At 40.3% G+C, this 24,851-nt stretch overlaps 1 protein-coding gene across 3 annotated transcripts in view; it reads left to right on the top strand.

Moving 5' to 3' along the window:
• INPP5D (inositol polyphosphate-5-phosphatase D) overlaps positions 1 to 24,851 on the top strand; it is a 95,851-nt gene that overhangs the window by 42,144 nt on the left and 28,856 nt on the right. For all 3 annotated transcript variants that reach the window (XM_061636466.1, XM_061636467.1, XM_061636465.1), the window contains exons 5-14: positions 9,332 to 9,503; positions 11,014 to 11,154; positions 11,662 to 11,749; positions 12,586 to 12,654; positions 14,147 to 14,218; positions 14,492 to 14,615; positions 20,767 to 20,873; positions 22,534 to 22,636; positions 23,455 to 23,651; positions 24,482 to 24,599. In XM_061636466.1, the coding sequence (XP_061492450.1) occupies positions 9,332 to 9,503; positions 11,014 to 11,154; positions 11,662 to 11,749; positions 12,586 to 12,654; positions 14,147 to 14,218; positions 14,492 to 14,615; positions 20,767 to 20,873; positions 22,534 to 22,636; positions 23,455 to 23,651; positions 24,482 to 24,599 (1,191 nt within the window). The remainder of the gene's footprint in view (positions 1 to 9,331; positions 9,504 to 11,013; positions 11,155 to 11,661; positions 11,750 to 12,585; positions 12,655 to 14,146; positions 14,219 to 14,491; positions 14,616 to 20,766; positions 20,874 to 22,533; positions 22,637 to 23,454; positions 23,652 to 24,481; positions 24,600 to 24,851) is intronic.

Raw genomic sequence — 24,851 nt, 5'->3', positions numbered from 1 at the left:
AATCCCTTAGAAGGGACCCATTCCTTGGGGGATGAGCAGCTATCCTCTCGTGCCAAGGATATATCTCCAGGGGGTGGAGGGATCCTTGTAGTGGGCGATTTGATCATTAGGAACATAGACAGTGGGGTGTATGATGGGCGTGCAGACCGCAAGGTGATTTGCCTGCCTGGTGCGAAGGTTGTGGATATCACCCGTCATTTAGAAAGTTTGGTAGATAGTGCTGGGGAGAAGTCAGTGGTCGTGGTGCACGTTGGCACCAATGACATGGGGAAATGCAGCTGTGAGGTCCTGGAAGCAAAATTTAGGTTGCTAGGTAAGATGCTGAAAGCCAGGACCTCCAAGGTGGCTTTCTCTGAAATGCTACCGGTTCCACACACAGGACCAGCCAGACAGGCACAGATTTGTAGTCTCAATGCGTGGATGAGACAATGGTGTCAGGAGGAGGCGTTTGGATTTGTTAGGCACTGGGGAACATTTTGGGACAAGCCGGGCCTGTACAAAAGGGACGGGCTCCACTTGAACCAGAATGGAACCAGACTGCTGGCACTTAAAATTAAAAAGGTGGCAGAGTAGCTTTTAAACTGACTGAGGGGGGAAACCTGACAGGAGCTGAGGAAGGTCTGGTTCAGAATAAACCTCCCCCCGGGATAAAGACCAAAGAAATGATGAAATTTTAAAAGGGGTAGGCCTAGAAGTAGGCATTGTGAGAGCAGGGGCACAGGATATCAATTCAGAAGGGCAAAATTACCACAGGCCAAACCAAAAGTGCCAAAGACACTTGAAGAGAGACACTGCTTACAAGTGTCTGTACGCTAATGCTAGAAGCCTCTGAACCAAGATGGGAGAACTGGAGTGCTTGGTCTTAGAGGAAAGCATTGATATAGTGAGCATAACAGAGACCTGGTGGAATGGAGAAAACCAGTGGGATACGGTTATCCCTGGATATAAACTATATTGGAAGGACAGGGAAGGACGTACAGTAGGGCCCCGCTCATACGGCGGGTTCCGTTCTGGACCGCCGCTGTAAAGCAAAATCCGCTGTAAAGCAGAATGCATTGACTAACATTGACAAAAATGGTGCCCGATGCCCAAAAAATGTGTAAAACCGGAACAAGCGCTGTAGGAGCAGGGCCTTTCTGCAATTGACAACCGCTGTATCGGTGGAATTCTGTAAAGCGGAGCACCGCAAAGCAGGGCCCTACTGTATTGGTGGTGGTGTCGCTCTATACGTGAAAGAAAGCATTGAATCCAGCAAGCTCGAAACCCCAAAAGAGGCAGACTCCTCCACAGAATTGTTTTGGGTGGTGATACCATGCTCCAGGAGTGATTTAATACTGGGAACGATCTATCGTCCCCCTGATCAAAATGCTCAGGGAGACCTTGAGATGAGATATGAAATTGAGGAAGCATCCAAACTAGGAAATGTGGTAATAATGGGTGACTTCAACTACCCAGACATGGACTGGCTGCATATGTCCAGTCACGACAAAGAAGCAAAATTTCTAGATATTCTATTTTTTTCATTAATTTTTATTCAAATTTTTAAGACAAAAAACAAAACAAAACAAAAATTATTAAACAATAAAATAAAATGACTTCCGATTTATCGCAGATCAGCTATAAGTCTACAATATATAACAATCCTGTCTCCTAAATTATGTTATAAAATCACTTTCCTCCAGTAGCTATCTTAACTAATCATCAAATCTCATAAACATTACTTTATTCTTCCCACAAAAAGTCAAAGAGAGATTTCAATTCCTTGAAAGATATATCTTTCAATTTTTCTCCGGATAAACATGTCGACCAATCCATCTCATTCAAATCCACTAGGTCCAATAATTTCAATAGCCATTTTTCCATTATCAATATTAATTCCATCTTCCATCTTCAATAATCCTGTTAAGTCCAATAATTTCAGTAACCATTCTTCCATTATCGATAATCCTATGAAGTCCAATAATTTCAATAGCCATTCTTCCATTATCAGTATCCCATAATAATCTTGTTATCATAGCCGTAGTCCAAATAAACATATAGATTAATCCACCTCGTCAAACCAGTTTGATCCAATGATTTCAATAGCCATTCTTCCAATATCAATATTGATTCCATCTTCCATCTTCAATAGTCTTATTCAGTCCAGTATTTTCAGTATCCATTCTTCCATTATCAGTATCCCATATTAATCTTGCTGTCATAGCCATAGTCATATAATAAGAGTCTGATGGGAATCTCCCTCATCACAAATCTTTTCTTGCCATCAATTCTGAATATGTTGCTGAGATATTGTTGTAAAGTCACATCTCTGCTCTTCTTTTTTACAAAATGCACTGGCTCATCTCTTAAGAATTTTTCCATTGTCCCATATCTGTAGCCAATTCCATAGATTTTTTCTATGTCAAACTCCATCACATCATTCCAGTCCAAAAAATTATCCAAGACATTGATAACTTTATCTCTATTATCTTCATTGATTTATTCAGAGACAACGTTAAGTTCCAAGCAGTAAGCTTTGTTTCTTGTATCCATAGACTCCAGATCTTTTTCCAGTTCTACATTTGTTCCAGTCTCCAGAGCCTCCTCTCTCACAGAATCCACTATTTCTTTAAACTCCTGCATCATTTTGCTAAATTCATTTTTTATCTTCTGTCTACCCTGTCTCAGGGTTTGTTTCGTTATCTCAATCTCATCCATTATTTTCTGAAACATGATTTCTTCCATGGTCTCAGCCCCTTTCCTGATTGCCATTCTTAGAACCACAAAAACAAAAATTATTTCAGTCACAATTGGGTTAATATTCCAGGCTCAATGAAGTCACAATGTAGACAGTACAGCCTGCCTTATCTCTTATGTTCAGGAATACAAAACAAATTTAGTTCCCAACATCAAAAGAGTTAGTGGCGTCGTGAACAAGTAGATTCGTCAAAATGAAATAGACCAAAAAGAAAATAATCCCAAACATATAATGCTCCAAAGTTCATAAATCAAATTTATTTATTTTTTTTCCCCTCCTCCAAATAGAAATCCCTCTTCCGTTTATATCTTTAAAATGCACTTCCAGGCCAGCTTTTTGCAATAAAAACTAAGATAGGCTTTTTCAATTTCTTTCCTCCTTAGTTTCGTGAATAAAGGAGAAAATTTTTAACTCACCCAGAAGATCTTTATAGCTGATTCATTGACAAATCTCTTTTTGCAGCAACGATTTAAACCAAATGAAAAAAAAAAATATAGAAAGAAGGGTGCTTGCTTGTTTAAGTCCGTTCTTCTTTAAAGAAAAGATAAACGTGTCGTTTATTCAGCTAGAGCATGATGGACATCCTCCGGCATTGCTGGCTGAACCTTCTCTCATAAATTAATGAGATCCAGTCCTCCCAAACAAAAACAGGCTTTTATGGTTAATCTCTATGCTTCTCCCTTCCCGAGAGAAAATCTTCATCAGTCAAAAAGAATGTTCTGACTGATTTACGCTGAAAAAACTTCTTCTGAGACGAGAGCTCGTCTCGAAAAGCAGGCACAAGCGAAGTCACCCTTCCCGGAAGTCAATTTCTAGATATTCTAAATGACTATGCCCTAGACCAGTTGGTCATGGAACCGACCAGAGGGACGGCAACCCTGGACTTAATCCTCAGTGGGGACCGGGACCTGGTGCGAGATGTAAGTGTTGTCAAACAGATTGGGAGCAGTGACCATAGTGCTATTAAATTAAACAAACGTGTAAATGGCCAATTGCCAAGAAAATCCAACACGGTCACATTTGACTTCAAAAGAGGAAACTTCACAAAAATGAGGGGACTGGTAAAAAGAAAGCTGAAATACAAAGTCCAGAGGGTCACATCACTCAAAAATGCATGGAAGTTGTTTAAAAACACTATATTAGAAGCTCAACTGGAGTGCATACCGCAGATCAGAAAAGGTACCGCCAGGGCCAAGAAGATGCCAGCATGGTTAACGAGCAAAGTCAAGGAAGCTCTTAGAGGCAAAAAGTGTTCCTTCAGAAAATGGAAGTCTTGTCTGAATGAAGCAAATAACAAGGAACACAAACTCTGGCAAAAGAAATGCAAGAAGACAATAAGGGATGCTAAAAAAGAATTTGAGGAGCACATTGCTAAGAACATAAAAACCAACAACAAAAAAATCTATAAATACATTCAAAGCAGGAGACCATCTAGGGAGGCGATTGGACCCTTGGGTGATAAGGGAGTCAAAGGTGTACTAAAGAACGATAAGGAGATTGCAGAGAAGCTAAATGAATTTTTTGCATCTGTCTTCACAGTGGAAGATATAGGGCAGATCCCTGAACCTGAACTAACATTTGCAGGAAGGGATTCTGAGGAACTGAGACAAATGGTGGTAATGAGAGAGGAAGTTCTAGGCTTAATAGACAATATAAAAACTGACAAATCACCAGGACCAGATGGCATCTACCCGAGAGTCCTCAAAGAACTCAAATGTGAAATTGCTGATCTGCTAACTAAAATATGTAACTTGTCCCTCAGGTCCTCCTCCGTGCCTGAGGACTGGAAAGTGGCAAATGTAACGCCAATCTTCAAAAAGGGATCCAGGGGGGATCCTGGAAAATACAGGCCAGTTAGCTTAACTTCTGTCCCTAGAAAACTGGTAGAAAGTATTATTAAAGCTAGATTAACTAAGCACATAGAAGAACAAGCCTTGCTGAAGCAGAGCCAGCATGTCTTCTGCAAGGGAAAGTCCTGTCTCAGTAACCTATTAGAATTCTTTGAGAGTGTCAACAAGCATATAGATAGAGGTGATCCAGTGGACATAGTGTACTTAGACTTTCAAAAAGCTTTTGACAAGGTATCTCACCAAAGACTTCTGAGGAAGCTTAGCAGTCATGGAATAAGAGGAGAGGTCCTCTGGTGGATAAGGAATTGGTTAAGAAGCAGAAAGCAGAGAGTAGGAATAAATGGACAGTTCTCCCAATGGAGGGCTGTAGAAAGTGGAGTCCCTCAAGGATCGGTATTGGGACTTGTACTTTTCAACTTGTTCATTACTGACCTAGAATTAGGAGTGAGCAGTGAGGTGGCCAAGTTTGCTGACAATACTAAATTGTTCAGGGTTGTTAAAACAAAAAGGGATTGTGAAGAGCTCCAAAAAGACCTCTCCAAATTGAGTGAATGGGAGGGAAAATGGCAAATGCAATTCAATATAAACAAGTGTAAAATTATGCATATTGGAGCAAAAAATCTTAATTTCACATATACGCTCTTGGGGTCTGAACTGGAGGTGACCGACCAGGAGAGAGACCTCGGGGTTGTAGTGGACAGCACGATTAAAATGTCGACCCAGTGTGAGGCAGCTGTGAAAAAGGCAAATTCCATGCTAGGGATAATTAGGAAAGGTATTGAAAATAAAACAGCCGATATCATAATGCCGTTGTATAAATCTATGGTGCGGCCGCATTTGGAATACTGTGTACAGTTCTGGTCATCTCATCTCAAAAAGGATATTATAGAGTTGGAAAAGGTTCAGAAGAGGGCAACCAGAATGATCAAGGGGATGGAGCGACTCCCTTATGAGGAAAGGTTGCAGCATTTGGGGCTTTTTCGTTTGGAGAAAAGGCGGGTCAGAGGAGACATGATAGAAGTGTATAAAAGTATGCATGGCATTGAGAAAGTGGATAGGGAAAAGTTTTTCTCCCTCTCTCATAATACTAGAACTCGTGGACATTCAAAGAAGCTGAATGTTGGAAGATTCAGGACAGACAAAAGGAAGTACTTCTTTACTCAGCGCATAGTTAAACTATGGAATTTGCTCCCACAAGATGCAGTAAAGCCACCAGCTTGGATGGCTTTTAAAAGAAGATTAGACAAATTCATGGAGGACAGGGCTATCAATGGCTACTAGCCATGATGGCTGTACTGTGCCACCCTAGTCAGAGGCAGCATGCTTCTGAAAACCAGTTGCTGGAAGCCTCCGGAGGGGAGAGTGTTCTTGCACTCGGGTCCTGCTTGCGGGCTTCCCCCAGGTACCTGGTTGGCCACTGTGAGAACAGGATGCTGGACTAGATGGGCCAGCAGGCTCTTCTTATGTTCTTAAAGCTGAATTTGCACTTTCCCAAAAATTATGAGAACCAAAACACAGCCATCCTTCAAAATTCACACTTATCTGAATTTTGTAATATAGTTCTCCAACTAAAGTTTGCAAAACTACATATATTAGAGGAAAGTGTGTAAAATGAATATATTAATGGCAATAACATAAATGCATTATATTTGGTTAAATTGCTTGCAACAATGTGTACATTAGTCAAAACTGCATACAAAAATGTATTTATTAGGAGATTTATTAGGAGAAATTAGCTGAATAACAAAAATACTGAAGAATTTTCATGAGGATTTTCTTTTAAAGAATGGCAAATTGCTGCAGAAATGTGAACCAAATTTATGATTAGAAAAATGAGAAACTGAGAGAACCGAAACTGACAGATCATTCCATCCCTACCTCAGAGTACATATGAAATGATATGGGCAAACTGTGGAGCCTGTCCTTTCCCCCCCTTATAGATTCTCTAACAGCACTGATGCTGTGGATGAGACTCACATTCCTTTCATGTGTTATGCTCATCAGGGTTCAAAATCAAACCAGGGTTCAAACCAAAGGAGCTACACAACCATTGCAGTGGAAAGGACAAAATGAACCACACCAGCTTTGAGCTTAGTTGTAACAGGAAGTTTGCTTCCTGAATACTTAGCCATTTGTGATGCAATGGAGCATGGTGTTTTTGCCCCCAGAAGGAACTGCAGAATTAATGTAAGGGGTATGAAATCCTTTCACATTTAACTGGGAATGCAGCATACCCCTTGAATTGGTGGAAACCTTGCCAAAAAAGGGAGAGAGATTCAAATACTATTTGAATCACACCTTAAAAAAATACTGGTGTTATTTCATTATTTCTATCTTCAAACTGTAGAGTGACATGCTTTTCCATATGTAGCCATAAGTTCTGTTTTTAAAATGTAGCAAAAATGCAAGACAACAGCTTTAAACTGGTTTTAATTATAAAAAAGCCCCTTTGACCATTGCTAGGGATCATCAGGAGAGTAACACTGTATGTGATGCAACAGCTAATTGCTTTAAGCAACAGGAATAAGCTGCTAAATATCTAGTAATGGATTTTAAGGTTCTCTGCCAGTGCATTTTTAATCCTCTACAACAATAGCACCTTTAGTTCAGTACATCCACAGAGGTGTCGTATTCAGCTTTCTTTTGTTGCATCTATAATTTTTCCCTATTTTTCTCATTCATGGAGCACAGTCACTATTGTTTGTTGATTACAGCTTCTTACTTCAGTTTTAAATGTTAGTTCTTTTGTGCTTTGAAGCTGTAGAGGATAACTTCCACACCAGGGTTGTTTAGTGCTGCTACAGCATTGTTTTTCTGCAGTCAGAAGGAACTGCAATTAAAACATTGGTTCCAAATAGCATTTACTATTTTATTCATGTGCCCTACTTGGATAGGTCTTGAATTACTATTTTACAATTTTAAAAGACAAGAAAAAAATAATAATAAATGAAAACCAGTAATGCAGCCTCTCCACCCCCACCCACTCCAATGCGGAACAGAAACAGGTTAATTGAGAGACAATTCAGTAATGCTGTGTCCCCACTGAATAGAAAGCAGTTCCAGGGTCAGACACCACAAAGAGAAAGCTTCTAATTAAAGGACCAGTAGCCCTGAAAACACCTCACTGATTGTTCGTCAGTACACAATTAAGTTGCTGGCACTGCTATTGGAATTTAATTGAGAGAAAACAACAACCCTCAAAAATCAGGTCTGAAAAAAGACAGAAAGACAACACAGAACATTTTGGAGCATGATGGGTCATGGGGACTCTCCATAAAAAGTGGGTGAATGAAGAGGAGAGGGTTTGAATAGTAATACCACATATCTTTAATTTAAGAACACCATATTGCTGTTGTTTGTTGTATTATTTCTATTCATAATGTTGTTGTATCTATTGTATCTTATGCTGTGAATTGCTACAAGAGAATACATAACTTTTTTGATTGCTTCCAGCTTTCATAACCAGGGCTACAATACTTAGCAATTTGGCTTTAGCAAGATCATCGGTAACAAAAATTCTAGTCTACTATTCAATTTTCATTAATTTTCTTAAGCAGAGTATATCAGATGGTACAGTTTCTTAATATGCCAATATTGATGGATTCACAAGCATAAAGAAAGGAAGCTGATAACTATGGTTGTATATGCTTTCAGTGTACATGCCTCTTCTCCCAAATGTACTGAAACCTCCTGAAAGCCTCACTAGCTTTGGCTATGAAATGTGTGAATTCCTCACTGATATTTGGTTCCCAATAGAAGTTATTGCTCAAGTATGTAAATTTTTCCACTACCTGGAAGATAAGATTGCTGATTTCAATCTGTGACGAGACATAAAACTTATTTATTTCATTTCTATCCCACCTTTCCTCCAAGGAGCACAAGAAAGAGTATATAGCATGCTCCCCACACACCTGTATCCTCATATCATCACAACAATCCGGTAAATAGAGACTAGGTTGAGAGATGGTGATTGGTCATGGGATCCTTTGGCCGGTGGTAGTTTAAATGCATTCTGTTGACCTAACAGGCTGGTATTGATTTGAGTTCATTCTTAATCCACAAGCCACTGCTTTTACCGATTAGGTTTTTCCCCCCTTGGAAAAAAGATTATTAATATTGATATTTTTAAAGGAAATATCTGTACATTAAAGGAAATATTGGTAAAACTGAAGGAAACATTGATAAAAAGGCCAATATTAATATCAATATTTTAGAAGTGATTCTTTTTTAAAAATATGTTTCCAAAAATAGCTGCAGAAGATCAATGCACAAAAATCCACTGTACAATAATAGTGACTAAGCAAATTAATTGAAAATTTGGTACCAAATCTAAATTGGGTGGAAATTCTAAGCTATCCCTAATAGTCACCCAGTGATTTTCATGGTTGAGTGAGGACTTGAACCGTCTAAGCATCCCCAGACATAGTCCAAAATTCTAACCAGTACACCACACTAGCCTTACACAGGGTGCAATATATATACCCTCATAGATTATAGCAGCCTTTCCCAACCAATGTGCCTCCAGATGTTATTGGACCACAACTCCCATCAGCCTCAGCCAGCATTGCCAATGGCTGAGGCTGATGGGAGTTGTGGTCCAACAACATCTGGAGGCACACCAGTTGGGAAAGAATGCATTAGAGAGAGAGAGAGAGAGAGAGAGAGATTTAAACCCATTAAAAATAGCATGGAAAGGCATCTGGTGAGCTCTTGGATCTTACTTTTTCCTTTCCCTTTGTGACAGATCCTGTACCAGTACCACCCACATTACCTCCACGCTGCATTTCAGTACCACCCCTGGTAACTGAGGCAAAAGAAGATTTTTCTCCAAATGAATATGCCCAGGTGTCAGAAATGAGCCAACTATCCCTTTCTGAAACATTGCTCCAGCGATTACAGCACCAAGACACCAGCAGGTGAGATCTGGTAGGGATGGGGGAGAAATTTGATTCCGTTCTCATTTAAAGCCAAATCTATCAAATTTGCATTTTCTGAAACAATATGCGAACTGAAACACAGCCATGCTTCAAAATTTGTGATTCTCCAACCAAGCAATGTTTACAAAAAAGCATTATGTTAGAGGAAAGTGTTCGTAAAAATGAATATATTAGTGAACATACAAAAATGCATTATATTAGGAGAAACTGCTTGCAAAATTGTGTACTTTAGTCAAAACTGCCTACAAAAATGTGTTTATTTGGATTAAAATGCTGAACAATTTTAATGAGGTCTTTTTTTAAAAAAATCACAAATTGCTGCAGAAATGTGGAGAACCAAATTTTAGATTGGAAAAATGAGAGAGAGCCAAAATTGACAGTTTCTTCCATCCCTAGAGATCTAGTAATACATTTATCTCAGGAAGTGGAGAAACAACACAAAAATCTAGAGACACTTTTTACTATTTCACTTACCATAGCCATTTTGAATGGGCCCCCCAAGAGTGTCCCTTTTTAATTGATGCATCTTTTATCCTGGCACTGAGGTGACAGGAAAAGCTGCGTCTGGTGAAATTCTCCTTTCTATTCATATCTCAACTGTACAGGAGCCTGTCAACCCGAACAACCAGATTACAAACACAAAAATTAGAACATCTTCCCCACCTGATAAGAGGGTGGGGCTCAAAATTATTTTGTAGATGGCAGCTATATGAGCTGGCTGGGAGTTCTCTCAGGAAAAGGTTAGAAGGGCTGTTTTTGTGTGGGTTGTAGACAGGAAGGAGGCCTTCCTTCCCTCTACATAAGGAGTTACTCATATGTAACAAAGTAATGAACAAAAACAAGATAAAAGGGGAGCTTCTAGAACACCATAGGTATAGCTGCAGGCTTATGTATACTTACTTGGGAGTCAGTCCCACTGGGCTCAGTAGAGCTTGCTTCTGAATAAACATGCATAGGCTCAAGCTGTATAAAACTGAGCTACAAATCAAGATGTCCCTGCTGTGACTCTTGCCTCTACCATGCTCTTAACTAGGTAGCCTAAGTAAACCCATTCTGAGCCTTGTCCCTGCCATTGGCAATAATAATACTGACCTACCTTACAAAATAAGGTACATGAAGTACTTTGAACACTCCAAAAGCACTATGCATATTATTACAACAGTGGTGTAGACAGCTATGCATTTCCCCCCAGACATTCCCCTTCCTTAGAAAAATTATCACACTTTAAAGGATAGGCATCAGAATTGGGGACTGCTTCCCACCACATTGGTCTCCCCTGCTTTTCCCTCACCTTCATTCTTTGCAAAAAAGAATGTCAGATATGATCTATACAAAATCACACTAGTTTCCATTCACTGGGGTATTTTGCCCCATTTGTAAGTTCATAAGCATAGTGGTCTTCCAAGCAATCTTTTTCTTTCTTTCTTTCTTTCTTTCTTTCTTTCTTTCTTTCTTTCTTTCTTTCTTTCTTTCTTTCTTTCTTTCTCAGTATACCAGAAGAGCAGCTCAAACTGATCCAGGATTATTTGCGAGTTCACATCACCAGTGATCTCGAAACAGTACAGCTCGGGTCTTGGAATCTCCCTCAGCTGAAGAAATTGCTTGCAGTACTTTGCAAAGGACTTTTCAGGTAAACACAAGTTAGTCTTTGGAGACACATTTCAGTTTGTAGTTAATTTAGGTTTCTGCATATACAGATCTATGCTAGGCCTTGACTGTAGTTTACCAAAGCAGACCTGCTGCCAGCCCCTATATTTTTTGGTGGGAGACTACTCTGCCATTTTTATAAGAGAGGAAAAAGCTCTGTTTGGCACCGGACCTGGCTGACACAGAGATGTTTCTTTTCCCTTATGAACACATATGGAAATTAAGATCAGCCTAACTCTTGTAACCAGTTCTGAAACTCCACCCCCAGAGAACATTTTGCATTGAAGACCTGCATTTTTAGAGCTCCTTTGTTATTTAATAATGTGCCCTAGATCTAAATTCAGGTTTCTAAAGACTGGCCTCTGCAACTAATGGTATAGAAAAACAGCACAATGTAATTTAAAGCAGACTTCTTTGGACTGTTTAACAACAGCTTGTCCAGGCTCATCTGACCACAAATCTCTGATTGTTCATATTTTTGCCTTTCCAGTGAGGCGTCTCGGATTCTTCCATCTCTGGAGTCCATCCAGATGGTGTTTGACCAGCAGCTGCCTCCTGGGATCCATCGACATTCTCAGGTATAATCTGCTGGAGCAGGCAAGAGGGGGGCAGGTCAGAACGAGAGCATCAAACTGGTAAAGGATGATGTGAGGAGGAGCTTATGGCACAATGATGCCCAACAGAATGTGCTTATTCAGTTAGCATCTTGGTGCTTTTTAATCTCATTTCTTGGCTCCAGTCATATGTTGAGCTATGTAACAGTGACAATTGCCCTGTACCAGCATTTTCTTTCTCAGCTCCTTCTGCTTGTTAGGTAAAGTGCAGCAAGATTCCTCAGACAGAGGACTGTAAGTCTGTTGTTACATCTCAGAGTTCGTAGCAGGGGTTTGCAAATGGTGGTCTACAAGCTTCAACCAGGTAGTCCACGCTGAAAAAATTACAATTAAAAATGATACATCTAACAGAGGACACTGCAATTGCTACAACCGGTAGAAAAACTATTAAGTGGTCCACCAAAACCTGCAGCAATTTTCACGTGGTCCATGGGAAATAACATTTTGGAACCACTGAGAAAGACCCCTGCCCGAAACGCTGGAGAGCTGCTGCCAGTCACTATGTAATATACAGAGTAGGGGCAGATCCACACCATGCATTTAAAGCACATCCAACATGCAGTTAAAGCACATGACTTCCCCCAAAAGACTGTGGTTTTCCCCTCCCAGAACTACAGATTCCCAACATCCTTAGCAAACTACACTTCCCATGATTCTTTGGGGGACTCTAGCGCCAACTTTTATTTCTGTTTTTTATTCACAAATGACATATGCAGGCAGTATTGTGCCAAGCTTCAATTGAGGGAGGGAGTTATTTCATTGGTACTGAAACTTTTCTTTTTCTGTGTTATTCCTGCTAGCCATCTTGTGAAGCCAACCGTGCCAAACTTGTCCAGTTGACAGGCGTGCTTGCTTCCATTGAAGACAAGGTGCTGTGATGTTTACAGACCTACCTTATTCTGTCTTTATTTTCTAACGATTTTCCACACACACCTTTCATTGTGCCGTCTACGTTTTCTTTATGGCAGTATTTATTGAGGGAAATGGGTTGGAGGATGGGGAGACCAGAAACGTTTGGGATGTGAAATTGACTAAAAAGAATCACTTCTCCTTTTTTGTGCTAGTCAGGAATAATGTGATGTGTCTGGGTGCCTTCTGTTTGGGCAACTCATAGGCCAAATTCCCAAGCTTCTTCTTTCTGCAGAACTGCTTAGTTATTCAGACGTAGAGATGAATGAATCTGTCAGTTTTGGCTTTTCTCCGTTTTTCTTTTTTCCAGGCTTAAGTTCAGTTCCCCACATTTCCACATCAGTCTGCAAGTTTCTTTTTTCAAAAGACTTTGTGAAAATTTATCATCGTTTCATTGCAAATTCCTCCTAACACATGAATTTTAATGCAGTTTTGCCTGATCTACACATTTTCACAAAGCAATTTCCCTTAATATAATGTGTTTGGATGTTATTTTCACTCATCTATGCATTTATATGCACATTTACTCCTAAAATATGCATTTTTGTACACGTTACTTGGCTAGAGAACTGCACTACAACATTTGGAGCAGTGTGAATTTCAAAACATGGCTGTGTTTCAGTTCACACATTGATTTGGAAAGTGTGAATTAGGTAGGTTTGCCTTTAAATGCAAATGAATTTCTCAGCAGTACCATATTATGTATATTATGTGTGACCTAGGGATGGGCAAGAAATTCTATTCAGTTGGCATTTTAAGCCAAAACTGTCAAATTCACACTTTCCTAAACAATATGAGAACCGAAATAGAGCCATTGTTAGAAATTCACACTTCTTTGAATTTTGCAATGCAGTTTGCCAATCAACCTGTGTTTACAAAATTTATACATTATGGGAATGTGTGAATAAAAAGGAATATAGGAGTGAAAATAATATTCAAAAATGTATTATATGATGAGAAATCGCTTGCAAGAATGTGTACAATTAGTCAAAACTGCCTACAAAAATATGTTTATTAGGACAAATTCCCCTAAAATACTGGAGAATTTTCATGAAGATTTAAAAAAATATCTCAAATTGCTGCAGAAATGCGGAGAACTGAATTTAAGATTGGAAAAATGAGAAATGGAGAGAACCGAAATCGGCAGAACTTTCCATCCTTAGCGTAACCATGGAACTGTAACATGCCCACAGGACAAATGGATTTTTCTATCAACATACAAATGCAGGGGACTGGAAAAACAAGAAGCCAGTGTAGAATACGAAGAATGGATTTTTATTCTTTAAATTTCTTCACAATTTCTTTGATAATTTGATTCTCTGTGGCTAAATCAGGGTGTGGATTTATACTCAGTGGTCTGCACATTATTGCATGGATTATCTAAATCTGGAATCTCCTTCAACTGAAGTTTAGGATTGTCAAATGGAAATCTATGTGCTTTAATTTTTACAGGTGAAAAAACTGTTGATTGAAGGGCCTGAGTCAACACATCGACGTTCACTTATCCCTCCTGTAACCTTTGAGGTGAATTTGACTTTTTCCAGTAGTTTAATAAGTTTTGACCATGCTATAGCGAAGCACTATAACTGTCAGAATAACATCATGTTTGTAATTCATGTGTACAGCACTCTCTTATAACAAAAATAATAATCCATATTCAGCCAACCAGAGTTCCTGAGTATAATATAGTGCCATATCAAAATTTACATACTGACAATATACATTTTTAAGAGCTAATTATGTCATATTCAAAATGGGAAAAAATCACTTATGAATAATGTTTCTCTTTTCTCATAGGTGAAAACAGATTCTCTTGGAATTCCTTCTAAAATACATCTTAAAGTTGATGTTGAGTTGGGAAAACTCATTATCAAGAAAGCTAAGGATGGCCCTGAAGACAAGTTCTACACTCACAAAAAAAGTAAGATGAAGGGCTTATTTGTGACAGGCAAACAACTGGTCCCAATGACATTCACTGAATATTTTTGCTCATCTAGGAGCCAACAGTATAGGGAATGAGGTTTTTCAGGGCTATTTTGGACATGACTTTTTTTTTCTGCACAGGTGTATGAAGGAAAACATGTATACTGTCATATACAAAGCTTGCTCAAATGTTTATTTTGCTGTGTGCACAAATATTGGGAATCTCCTGCCAATCACAGTTTCTGATTGGAGCTCCCAAGTGGACCACATTCCTGCTGAAAGCAGTGCAGCTTGCATTAAACTTAAACTGTGCCAAATGTTATATGCAGCTGCTAAAGAACACTCTAAGATTGTTTATTTGCAGTCATGGCTTTACCCAGGACTGGTGGATCTACTTACTAGATGGTGCGGGGGTGAGGGTGGGGGCTGCAGTAGTGGGACAGCCGGAGGGTCTGCTGATGCCCTGGTCCTGCGTTGACCTCACTGCTTCTTTGCCCATCCATATACTGTCTTGGTAAGTGGCAGTGATGCCATTGTTAGGACACTGGCAGCATGGTGGTATGACCTACCCCACTGACAGCTGTCTCACACCTGACATCATATGACATCAGGTGAGTGACATCATATGACATCAGGTGAGTGACAGATGAGTGTAGCTTGCCCAAAACAGCCTCATGGGCCAAAGACACCCCATCATTACCTTACATTAAGTTTCCAATCTGTTTCAGAACCCTGGATCTACTGGTCTCCATCTTCCTTAGGCCATCATTTTCCCTTGGTGGTGAACATCACAATGGATCCACCAGCCAGGGAAGGTGATGGCCCAAGCAAGATGGAGACCAGTGGATCCAGCATTCTGAAATAAACTAGGAGCTTAAGGAAAGCCATGAACCTTGGATCAGGTCAAATAGCAGCTTTTGTGGAGTGTGTGTATGGGTTTTCTGAATCACCTGCCCCACCACCACAATCCCAATTCAAATCCCCCCCTTCTGCAGCTGCTATGGACCAACATTTAGAGATGTACATTTAGAATTTTTAAAGCACAAATTGCCAGTGCAGAGAGGAGGGCTGATATGGATCAGGATACCAGTATGGGAAAATGGGGAATTAACCTTTTTATCCCCACTATTGTTGCACTCCAGATTAGGCTCCCTGTACTTACAATTTGCATAGGAAAAAAGCTCCCATTGGGACAAATGGGAGGTGTGTTTTTTCTTTTCCAGATTGCTACTTCAGAATCATAGTGGAGGGTAAAGTCTTAAATCTCCCTGCCTCCCATACTAGGGTCCCAATATGGATCAGGGGCCCTGCACTGGCAATTTGCTTGTGTGGTTTTTGTTTTTGTTTTACAAAAACTACACTTAGAGGCACAGATATGAAGCTAACGTATTGTTTAGTTTGGCCCTTAGCGGCACTTTTTTTATCAGTATTGCTGCTTTGTCAGCCTCTGTTTGCTATTCAGCAACCTTTCCTCAAGAGTTAGGAGTAGACTGTTTCATGTTTTCCTTCTCTACTTGAAATCTTCCTTTCTCCCTGTGGCAAGCCATGTATTCCATTCCCTTCTTCATCATTTCACTCTCTCTCATTTTTTGCTTCCCTCTCATCCTCCTCAGAGTCCTTGTGATCACTTCTGAATAGTTTCAGTTAGTTTCTGTTATAATTATGATGGGGCTACTTCTATTATTTTATTTATTTATTTTACTGATTGATTCCCATTAATTTATACAGACCACTTACTAGATAAGAATATCAGAATATCTCAAGTAAATATATCCAAAGCATCATCATCATCATCGCTTGAATTTATATCCTACCCTTCCTTCTGAAGGAGCCCAGGGTTGCAAACACATCAACAAAACATTTTTTTAAAAGCATTCTACAAGCAGTTACAATTAAAAACCTTCCAAAAACAATTACATCCAGTGATTTCTGGTTTGCCAGGAGCAGTCTCTTCCAGCCATTCAATGCCTGGGTAAACAGGAAAGTTTTTAACTTCCTCCTGAAAGTCAATAATGGCAGAGACAGATGCACCTCATCAGGTGCACCTCAATATCATAATAGTCCAGGTCTTAAAAAAAATACAGAGCAGCACAATCCAGTAATTAACAATTGCAAAAAGCCTGGACAAGAAATATACATTTAATAATTGGGGAACCTGTGGCCCTCCAGGGGTTGCTAAACTTCACCTCCCATCATCCCTGACCATTGTCCAAGTTGGTTGGGGCTGACAGTATTTGGAGTTGAATGACTTCTGAAGAGCCACAGGTTCCCTGCCCCTAAGCTAGAACATTCTATGGATATTGCTTCCTGGACAGCAAGGAGGAGAGAGAAATCCAGAGTCCAGATGCCACCAAGGAGAAGCCTTGTTTCCATGTTGCCACTCAAAGGCAATCCGCAGGTCCTGGAACAACCAACAAGGCCTCCTCCAGTTATTTCAGTGATCACACAGGACTATACAGGGAAAGGTGATCCACATTATTTATTTATTTATTGTATTTATATACCGCCCCATAGCCGAAGCTCTCTGGGCGGTTTACAGTAACTAAAAACATTAAAAACAAATATACAAATTTAAAACACATCTTCTAAAAACAATTTAAAACACAATTTAAAAAATTTAAAACAATTTAAAAACACATGCTAAAATGCCTGGGAGAAGAGGAAAGTCTTGGCCTGGTGCCGAAAAGATAACAGTGATGGCGCCAGGCACACCTCATCAGGGAGATCATTCCATAATTTGGGGGCCACCACTGAGAAGGCCTTCTCCCTTGTTGCCACCCTCCGAGCTTCCCTCGGAGTAGGCATCCGGAGGAGGGCCTTAGATGTTGAGCGTAGTGTACGGGTGGGTTCGTATCGGGAGAGGCGTTCCATCAGGTATTGTGGTCCCAAGCCGTGTAAGGCTTTATAGGTTAAAACCAGCACCTTGAATTGAGCTCAGAAACATACAGGCAGCCAATGCAAGCGGGCCAGAATGGGTTTTATATGTTTGGACCGTCTGGTCCCTGTTACCAATCTGGCCGCTGCATTTTGCACAAGCTGCAGTTTCTGAACCGTCTTCAAAGGAAGCCCCATGTAGAGTGCATTGCAGTAATCTAACTTGGAGGTTACTAGAGCATGGACAACTGAAGCCAGGTTATCCCTGTCCAGATAGGGGTGCAGCTGGGCCACCAACCAAAGTTGGTAGAAGGCACTCCGTGCCACCGAGGCTACCCGAGCCTCAAGTGACAGAGATGGTTCTAAGATAACCCCCAAGCTACAAACCTGCTCCTTCAGGGGGAGTGCATCCCCATCTAGGACATAACAGTTTCTTCCCATCATCTTCTCTGGGACAAGGCTCTAACATTGGTCTCCTTATCGATACCGAAATCTTTTCTTCAGGAAGCGTGCTAGCGTTCCAGCTCAGTTCCAGCTCAAACTCTTCAATGAGGCACAACAGAGCTTAGCTAAGACTGATGGAACTCCGGCCTCAATGCAAGGAATTCCCAGGTTCACTGGCAGTGGCTGTTTAGTGACATTTCCCCTCACCCACTTCAATCAGTGTTGCCAATCTACATGGAAAAAAGTTTATTTTCAGCACAGGCTCAACTTTGATCTCTTTTTCAGGGATAGGCACTCAGACATAGGAGATTAAAATGGAGCTGTTGTAAAAATGGAAAGAGGATTATTTTGGGGCAGCTCCACAGGAATTGGATGAAATCCAGGCAAGGGGCTTTTCCTATTCCATCTTGCTTACATTAATTTCTATGATATCTAGGCAATAAAATTACCTGTAGCGGAAGTTCCCTTCCTGATTACACCTGTGTTTATTTGCTGAGATTGGACCAAGATGAAGGAAGTGTGAAAATTGGAGGGAGAAGTATCAATAATTTAAGATATGCAGATGATACCATACTACTAGCAGAAACCAGTAATGATTTGAAACGAATGCTGATAAAAGTTAAAGAGGAAAGCACAAAAGCAGGACTACAGCTCAACATCAAAAAGACTAATGTAATGACAACAGAAGATTTATGTAACTTTAAAGTGACAATGAGGACATTGAACTTGTCAAGGATTATCAATACCTCGGCACAGTCATTAACCAAAATGGAGACAATAGTCAAGAAATCAGAAGAAGGCTAGGACTGGGGAGGGCAACTATGAGAGAACTAGAAAAGGTCCTCAAATGCAAAGATGTATCACTGAACACCAAACTCAAGATCATTCAGACCATGCTATTCCCGGTCTCTGTGTATGGATGTGAAAGTTGGACAGTGAAAAACGTGGATAAGAGAAAAATCAACTCATTTGAAATGTGGTACTGGAGGAGAGATTTGTGCATACCATGGACTACAAAAAAGACAAATAATTGGGTGTTGGAACAAATTAAACCAGAACTGTCACTAGAAGCTAAAATGATGAAGCTGAGGGTATCATACTTTGGACACATAATGAGAAGACATGATTCACTAGAAAAGACCATAATGCTGGGAAAAACAGAAGGGAGTACAAAAAGAGGAAGGCCAAACAAGAGATGGATTGATTCCATAAAGGAAGCCACAGACCTGAACTTACAAGATCTGAACAGGGTGGTTTATGACAGATGCTGCTGGAGGTCACTGATTCATAGGGTCGCCATAAGTTGTAATCGACTTGAAGGCACATAACACCAACAAGATATGCTGGTGAAGTGAGGAAAGAGGTAATATCCCTGCAATAATAGTCAACATTTTAATCTCTTCTTAGAGTAAGGAATTAGTTAAAGGCCCCATCTGCACTATAAATTTAAAGCACTATCATATCACTTTAAACAGTCATGGATTCTCCCAAAGAATCCTGCGAAGTGTAGTTTGTTGGTTGCTAAGAGTTGTTAGGAGACCTCTCTTCTCCTCATGAAGCTACAGTTACCCAAGTGGTTTAACAAGCTGTCCTTCTTCCCAGGGAACTCTGGGAACTGTAGCTCAGTGAGGGAAATAGGGGCTTCCTAACAACTCTCGGCACCCTTAACAAACTACAGTTCCCAGGATTCTTTTGGTGGAAGCCATGACTGTTTAAAGGGGGGAGGGGTTGACTTAAACCACTCTGAGAACTAGCTCTGAGATAGGAATAGGAATCTCCTATTAGATTTTTGTATATTTTGCAGTGGAGTGCAGAATGTCTGGTATGACTGGTGGCTGAAAGAATAAAGAAACTTAAGGTTTATTACTACTGAGAAATAAGGCCATTCTGAGTACAGGTGTGCATGTGACCATTATAGCATTTTGAAGCTAGAACTTACACACATTATCTATCTATCTAACAAGATGAAGGAGGAAGAAGGTAAAGCCTGAGAAAAGCAATCTACACATCAACAAGTGGTTGACTAAAGAAGGAATCAGCAAGGGAAGAACAGCTTGCCTTTCTCACTGGTTCAGGATACATTGGTGCTTTACTCACAACACTAGGCACCCTGAACAAACTACAGTTTCCAGGATTCTTGGGGAAAGCCATGATTATTTAAAGCAGTATAATGCTACATTAAATGTATAGTGCATAGTGGGTCCTTATCAGAAATCGATAAGCAACGCAGCAGAGTTAGCAATGTGATAATCCCAAGTCAATCTTGCTAAAGGCCTGCTTCTGTTGTTTCTTTTTAAATGTGATATGCTTCTCGATCCGCAACATGGTGGTTCAGCAATTTGCATCTTGCTTCTGTTGACTGTGGAGATCTACGCCTCAGTACCTTTCATAGTAACTAGACTTCCGTAACTTAGAGGATCTTCTGTCACAACCTCATATCACAATATGGAAAAGGCAAAGTGATATGTAGCTGTTTGGAGCCATAAAACTGACTCCTGATTTTTTTTTTGTCATTGTTCCACCAACAGTGAGGCTTTGAAACCACAACAAGCCTGCACCTCAGACTCAGTCTTGTATTGCTGTTATTTACAAAAAAACAAGCTTGTCTATCATAGACCAGGTTTTGTTTATAAGACTGGAATTTACAATTTCATATGTACATACATTTATCAGCACAGTAGTACTTTCAGCTTCAAATTTCCTGCTGCCTAAGGATGCAATCCAATACATATCTGCTCAGAAATAAGCTGCCTTGGGTTCAATGGGACTTACTCCCAGGTAAGTGTGTATTGGATTGTAGCCTAAACCAATGACATCTTGCTTCTTCTTAGTTCTACAGCTCATCAAGTCTCAGAAGTTCCCTAATAAACTGGTGATTGTACTGGAGACAGAAAAAGAGAAAACACACCGAAAAGAATATGTATTTGCTGACTCTAAGGTAAATTTCCTCACTATAGGTGCTTCTGCAACCTGAGCCCTCTGACACAACTGAGGCATTGATATTTATGGAACTGTTTTGCCTTTTCTAAAAAGAAGAGAAAAATGTAATGAGAGGAAATAATTAATTAAAATATCTCTTCCCCCACCATCAGAGACTGGCATTGGAGCAATTTAGAGGAGCTACTCCAGGGGCAAATCAGAGGCATCATTAATATATTTTGGGTCTTTTTAATTGGAAGCTGCCTTGTGAGATTTGGCCCTTAAAGAAGGCTTAAACATAAATAAATAACCTCCCCAATCAAAATCAGCAGGAAAATAGCCTAGGATAAAGGAAATGTTCAGTTTAAAAGCATAAGAACCTTCAAAACTCTTAGTTGCAGTTTTGCTGTGCATGCTGGAGAGATTACAGTTGCAATAACATCTGCATATAATCACACACACAAAATCACCACAAATCAGATATGACAAAATATGAGTGAGTGGTTCAGAAAACACTGTAATGCCATGGGCTAGCAATGTTGTCATGAGGATACTCTGCAAAATTCGACTGAATTAAAGACAGCAAATCCAGAGAAAAGGATTAGAATGGAAGCACCCTCTGAAATGCACAATAAATTCCAAGCTACTTGTTATCGCTGCCCCATCTCATTGTTTCCCAGTATAAACAACTGTTCCAATTACCCAGGGTTCTGATTTGGTTATGCTCCAAACCTTGTTAAAGGGTTGCAATTAACAACATATTTTGTTATGTTAGTGCCTGGAGAAGAATGTTGGCATCTTTGTGTGCTTATATCCTATACCAGGAATAGTCAATGTGGTGCCCTTCAAATGAGGTTGGACCGCAATTCCCAGAATCCCTGGCCATTGACCATGCTAACTGAGGCTGATGGGAGTTGTAGTCCAACAACATCTGGAGGGCAACACATTGGCTACCCCTGCTGTATGCAGAAGAGAAAGGGGTTTTCATCCACTCTGTGTAGATATATATTCAGGGAGCATTTTGTTAAGCATAAGTGAGTCTGTCACAAAGAATACAAAATAGTATAAATCATGTTCCTGTATACATAGGGTCAAGGAAATTGGCAGATTAGGTCTCAGTCATTCATTGAAATGGATTAAAGAAGACAAAGGGAAGCTTCAGCTCTGGAGCAGTTTAGTGATAACTCTTTGGACTGCCTTGAAGGAGAACTTTCTGCAAAAGAAGGACTAAAACTCATCTATAGCCAGTGTGGTACCCTTCAGAAGTTGTGGATTAAAATTCTCATTAGCCCTGTCCTGCATGGCCAATAGTCAGGGATGGTGGGAGCTGTAGTCCAGCAACATCTAGAGGGTAGCATGTTGACTATCCCTCCTTTAAACATTCACATGCATAGCCTGTTCTTCAGCTTCAGAAGAATCAGGAATGTTCTTAACACCCAATTCAAATATTGCACACATGGAGAAAGTCATGAAAAATGGCACCTAACCTTGAAAAATCCCAATCACGTGGTTGTACCTGCTCAGAGTCCCTATATCAGCATCACTAGTCCTAGCCACAAAGCACACCACCCCATGAAAGCAATTTGTCCCGGCTTCCATGTAATGGGAGAAATGGCCCTTGGACAAGAGCGTAATCTTAGTTGCTTCCTTTTTAAAAAAATGTGCTCCTTCATTTTTAGAAGAGAGAAGGCTTCTGCCAACTTCTACAGCAAATGAAGAATAAGCATTCTGAGCAACCAGAGCCTGATATGATCACCATCTTCATTGGGACCTGGAACATGGGTATAAATTTTAGCTTTGTTTCCCAGTCTTTGCTGTTTAGATTGATGCATCTTTCATATCAATGAGTTTCTATGGGGGAAAAGTATAGTCTGTGCTGCTTTGGTCAAAAATAACCGTTTGCTAGCTACCTTGGTTGCTATACTACTTTGTCACTTGAAGATCCTTGTCATTTAATATGTAGTCTTCTTTTGTATAAGAGAATAATCAGATAGGCAGATTTGTATATGCCTAGGGTAGCCAACATGGTGCCTATCAGATGTTGCTGGACTCCCATAGTCCCTGACCATTGGCTGTGATGGCTGGAGCTGATGGAAGTTGGGAGTTCAGCAACATCTCGAGGGTATAACGTTGGCAACCCCCAATCTAGATTGTAGGCCCCTTTCCTGACAGAGGATCCTATGTTTCTATGAGCTGGGTGACAGTGAAAAAATCAACAGGCGCAGCTCCCCTGAAAATGTTTCTCTTATAGGAAACATCTGCCAGGAAACGAGGTTGTAACTCGTCCATCAGATTTCTGTTTTTCAGGAACAATGCAGAAAGAAAGTGGAACAAAAAGGATATTATTCCTTCTTTTGGGTGTCCATAACCAAGTGAGAACCTCTACATAGTAAACAATTTAAAAGCTGTGTCCTCATAGGCTGGTGATGAGCTGTGAAATAACTCAGTGACAGAATCCATGCTTTGCATGCAGAAGTTTCCAAATTCCATCCATTACATCTCCCAGGAGGCTGGGAAGGATTACTGCAGACAATAGTAAGCTGGATGGATCAGTGGTCAGATGGTTCAGTTTTATATTGGTTTTGGATTTGCCAATTCAGGTGATGCTCCTCCACCAAAGAAGATCAGCTCCTGGTTTCTCTCTAAGGGGCAGGGGAAGACTCGAGACGACACGGCTGACTACATTCCACATGACATCTATGTGATTGGCACACAGGAGGACTCCCTGGGAGAGAAAGAATGGCAAGAGATTTTAAGACAATCCTTGCAAGAGATTACCAGTATCAGCTTCAAAGTGGTAAGGATGTTGTTCTTTTGATGCTTAAAGCTCAAAGTGAAATAGAGATAATAGACTTCACTAGCACTTCCAGGCAAACAGCAATACATATTATCCACATTTCCTGCATACTTTGTTGAAACGGAAGAAGATTTAGATGTTGTTTCTGAAGGCTGTTAGTATAAGGCTGGAAGTCTAAAATATTCTGTGCATAGTTATAGTCATGTGGTTAACTTCTTATGCGACTAATTATCTACAGTAGATGGATGTTAATTATCAAAATTGCTTCTACCACTCATCTCTAATATTAAGTAAAATCCAGTTTGGGTGTAATGGGGAAGGGTACCCAGTGTTTTACTTGAATTCATTCTGTTTCTATAAATACTGTTCTACATCAGAGTGAATGTATAGTACCAGTTGCATGTCTTGAGCCCAGCTTCCATTCAGTAGTTTATTCCTGTATGCAATTAGTTCTCAGTAGAGTTCTAACTTGGGTATCATGTTTAGAAGACAGGAAGTTGGCTTATACAGAATCAGACATAGGTCCATCTAGCCCAGTATTATCTACAGTGACTGGCAGCGGCTCTCCAGGGTTTCAGGCAGGGGATATTCCCAGCTGTACCTGGAGATGCCAAGAACTGAACCTGGGATATTCTGCATGCAAAGCAAATGCTCTATCACTGAGCTGCAGCCCTTCCACTAAAATGAGAACTAGAGGTATGCTGTTTGAAGTGGGTTTAGTACAGATCTTTGTTTGTCATAATACCGATAACTTTTTCTAGGGCTCTATGATGTATCATAACTCAGCCAGGTCAAACTATGTGACAGTTGACTTCCTGTTTCCTGATTAGATAGCAATCCATACCCTCTGGAACATCAGGATTGTTGTCCTGGCCAAGCCAGAACATGAGAATCGCATAAGCCATCTCTGCATTGACAATGTGAAGACAGGAATTGCAAATAGACTGGGTAAGGCTTGGGTGAAATGTACTTAACAGAAAGTCTCATCACACGTCTCCAAGGTGGACAGATAGACAGAGACACATTTTCAGTACCCTCTTCCCAATGATGGGATTCCCTACCCTAGAAGATATACAAGAACAAAATAATCTTTTTGTACACTATTCTAATGGTGCCATCTGAAGTGGTGTGTGTGTGTATGAAGTGGCGGATACACCACCACTTCCACAGCCCTGTTTTGGTTCTCAAGGAAGGGAAATG

This window comes from Rhineura floridana, chromosome 7, assembly GCF_030035675.1.
Source record: "Rhineura floridana isolate rRhiFlo1 chromosome 7, rRhiFlo1.hap2, whole genome shotgun sequence".
NCBI lineage: Eukaryota > Metazoa > Chordata > Lepidosauria > Squamata > Rhineuridae > Rhineura > Rhineura floridana.
This window is presented reverse-complemented; position numbering and strand designations above follow the sequence as displayed.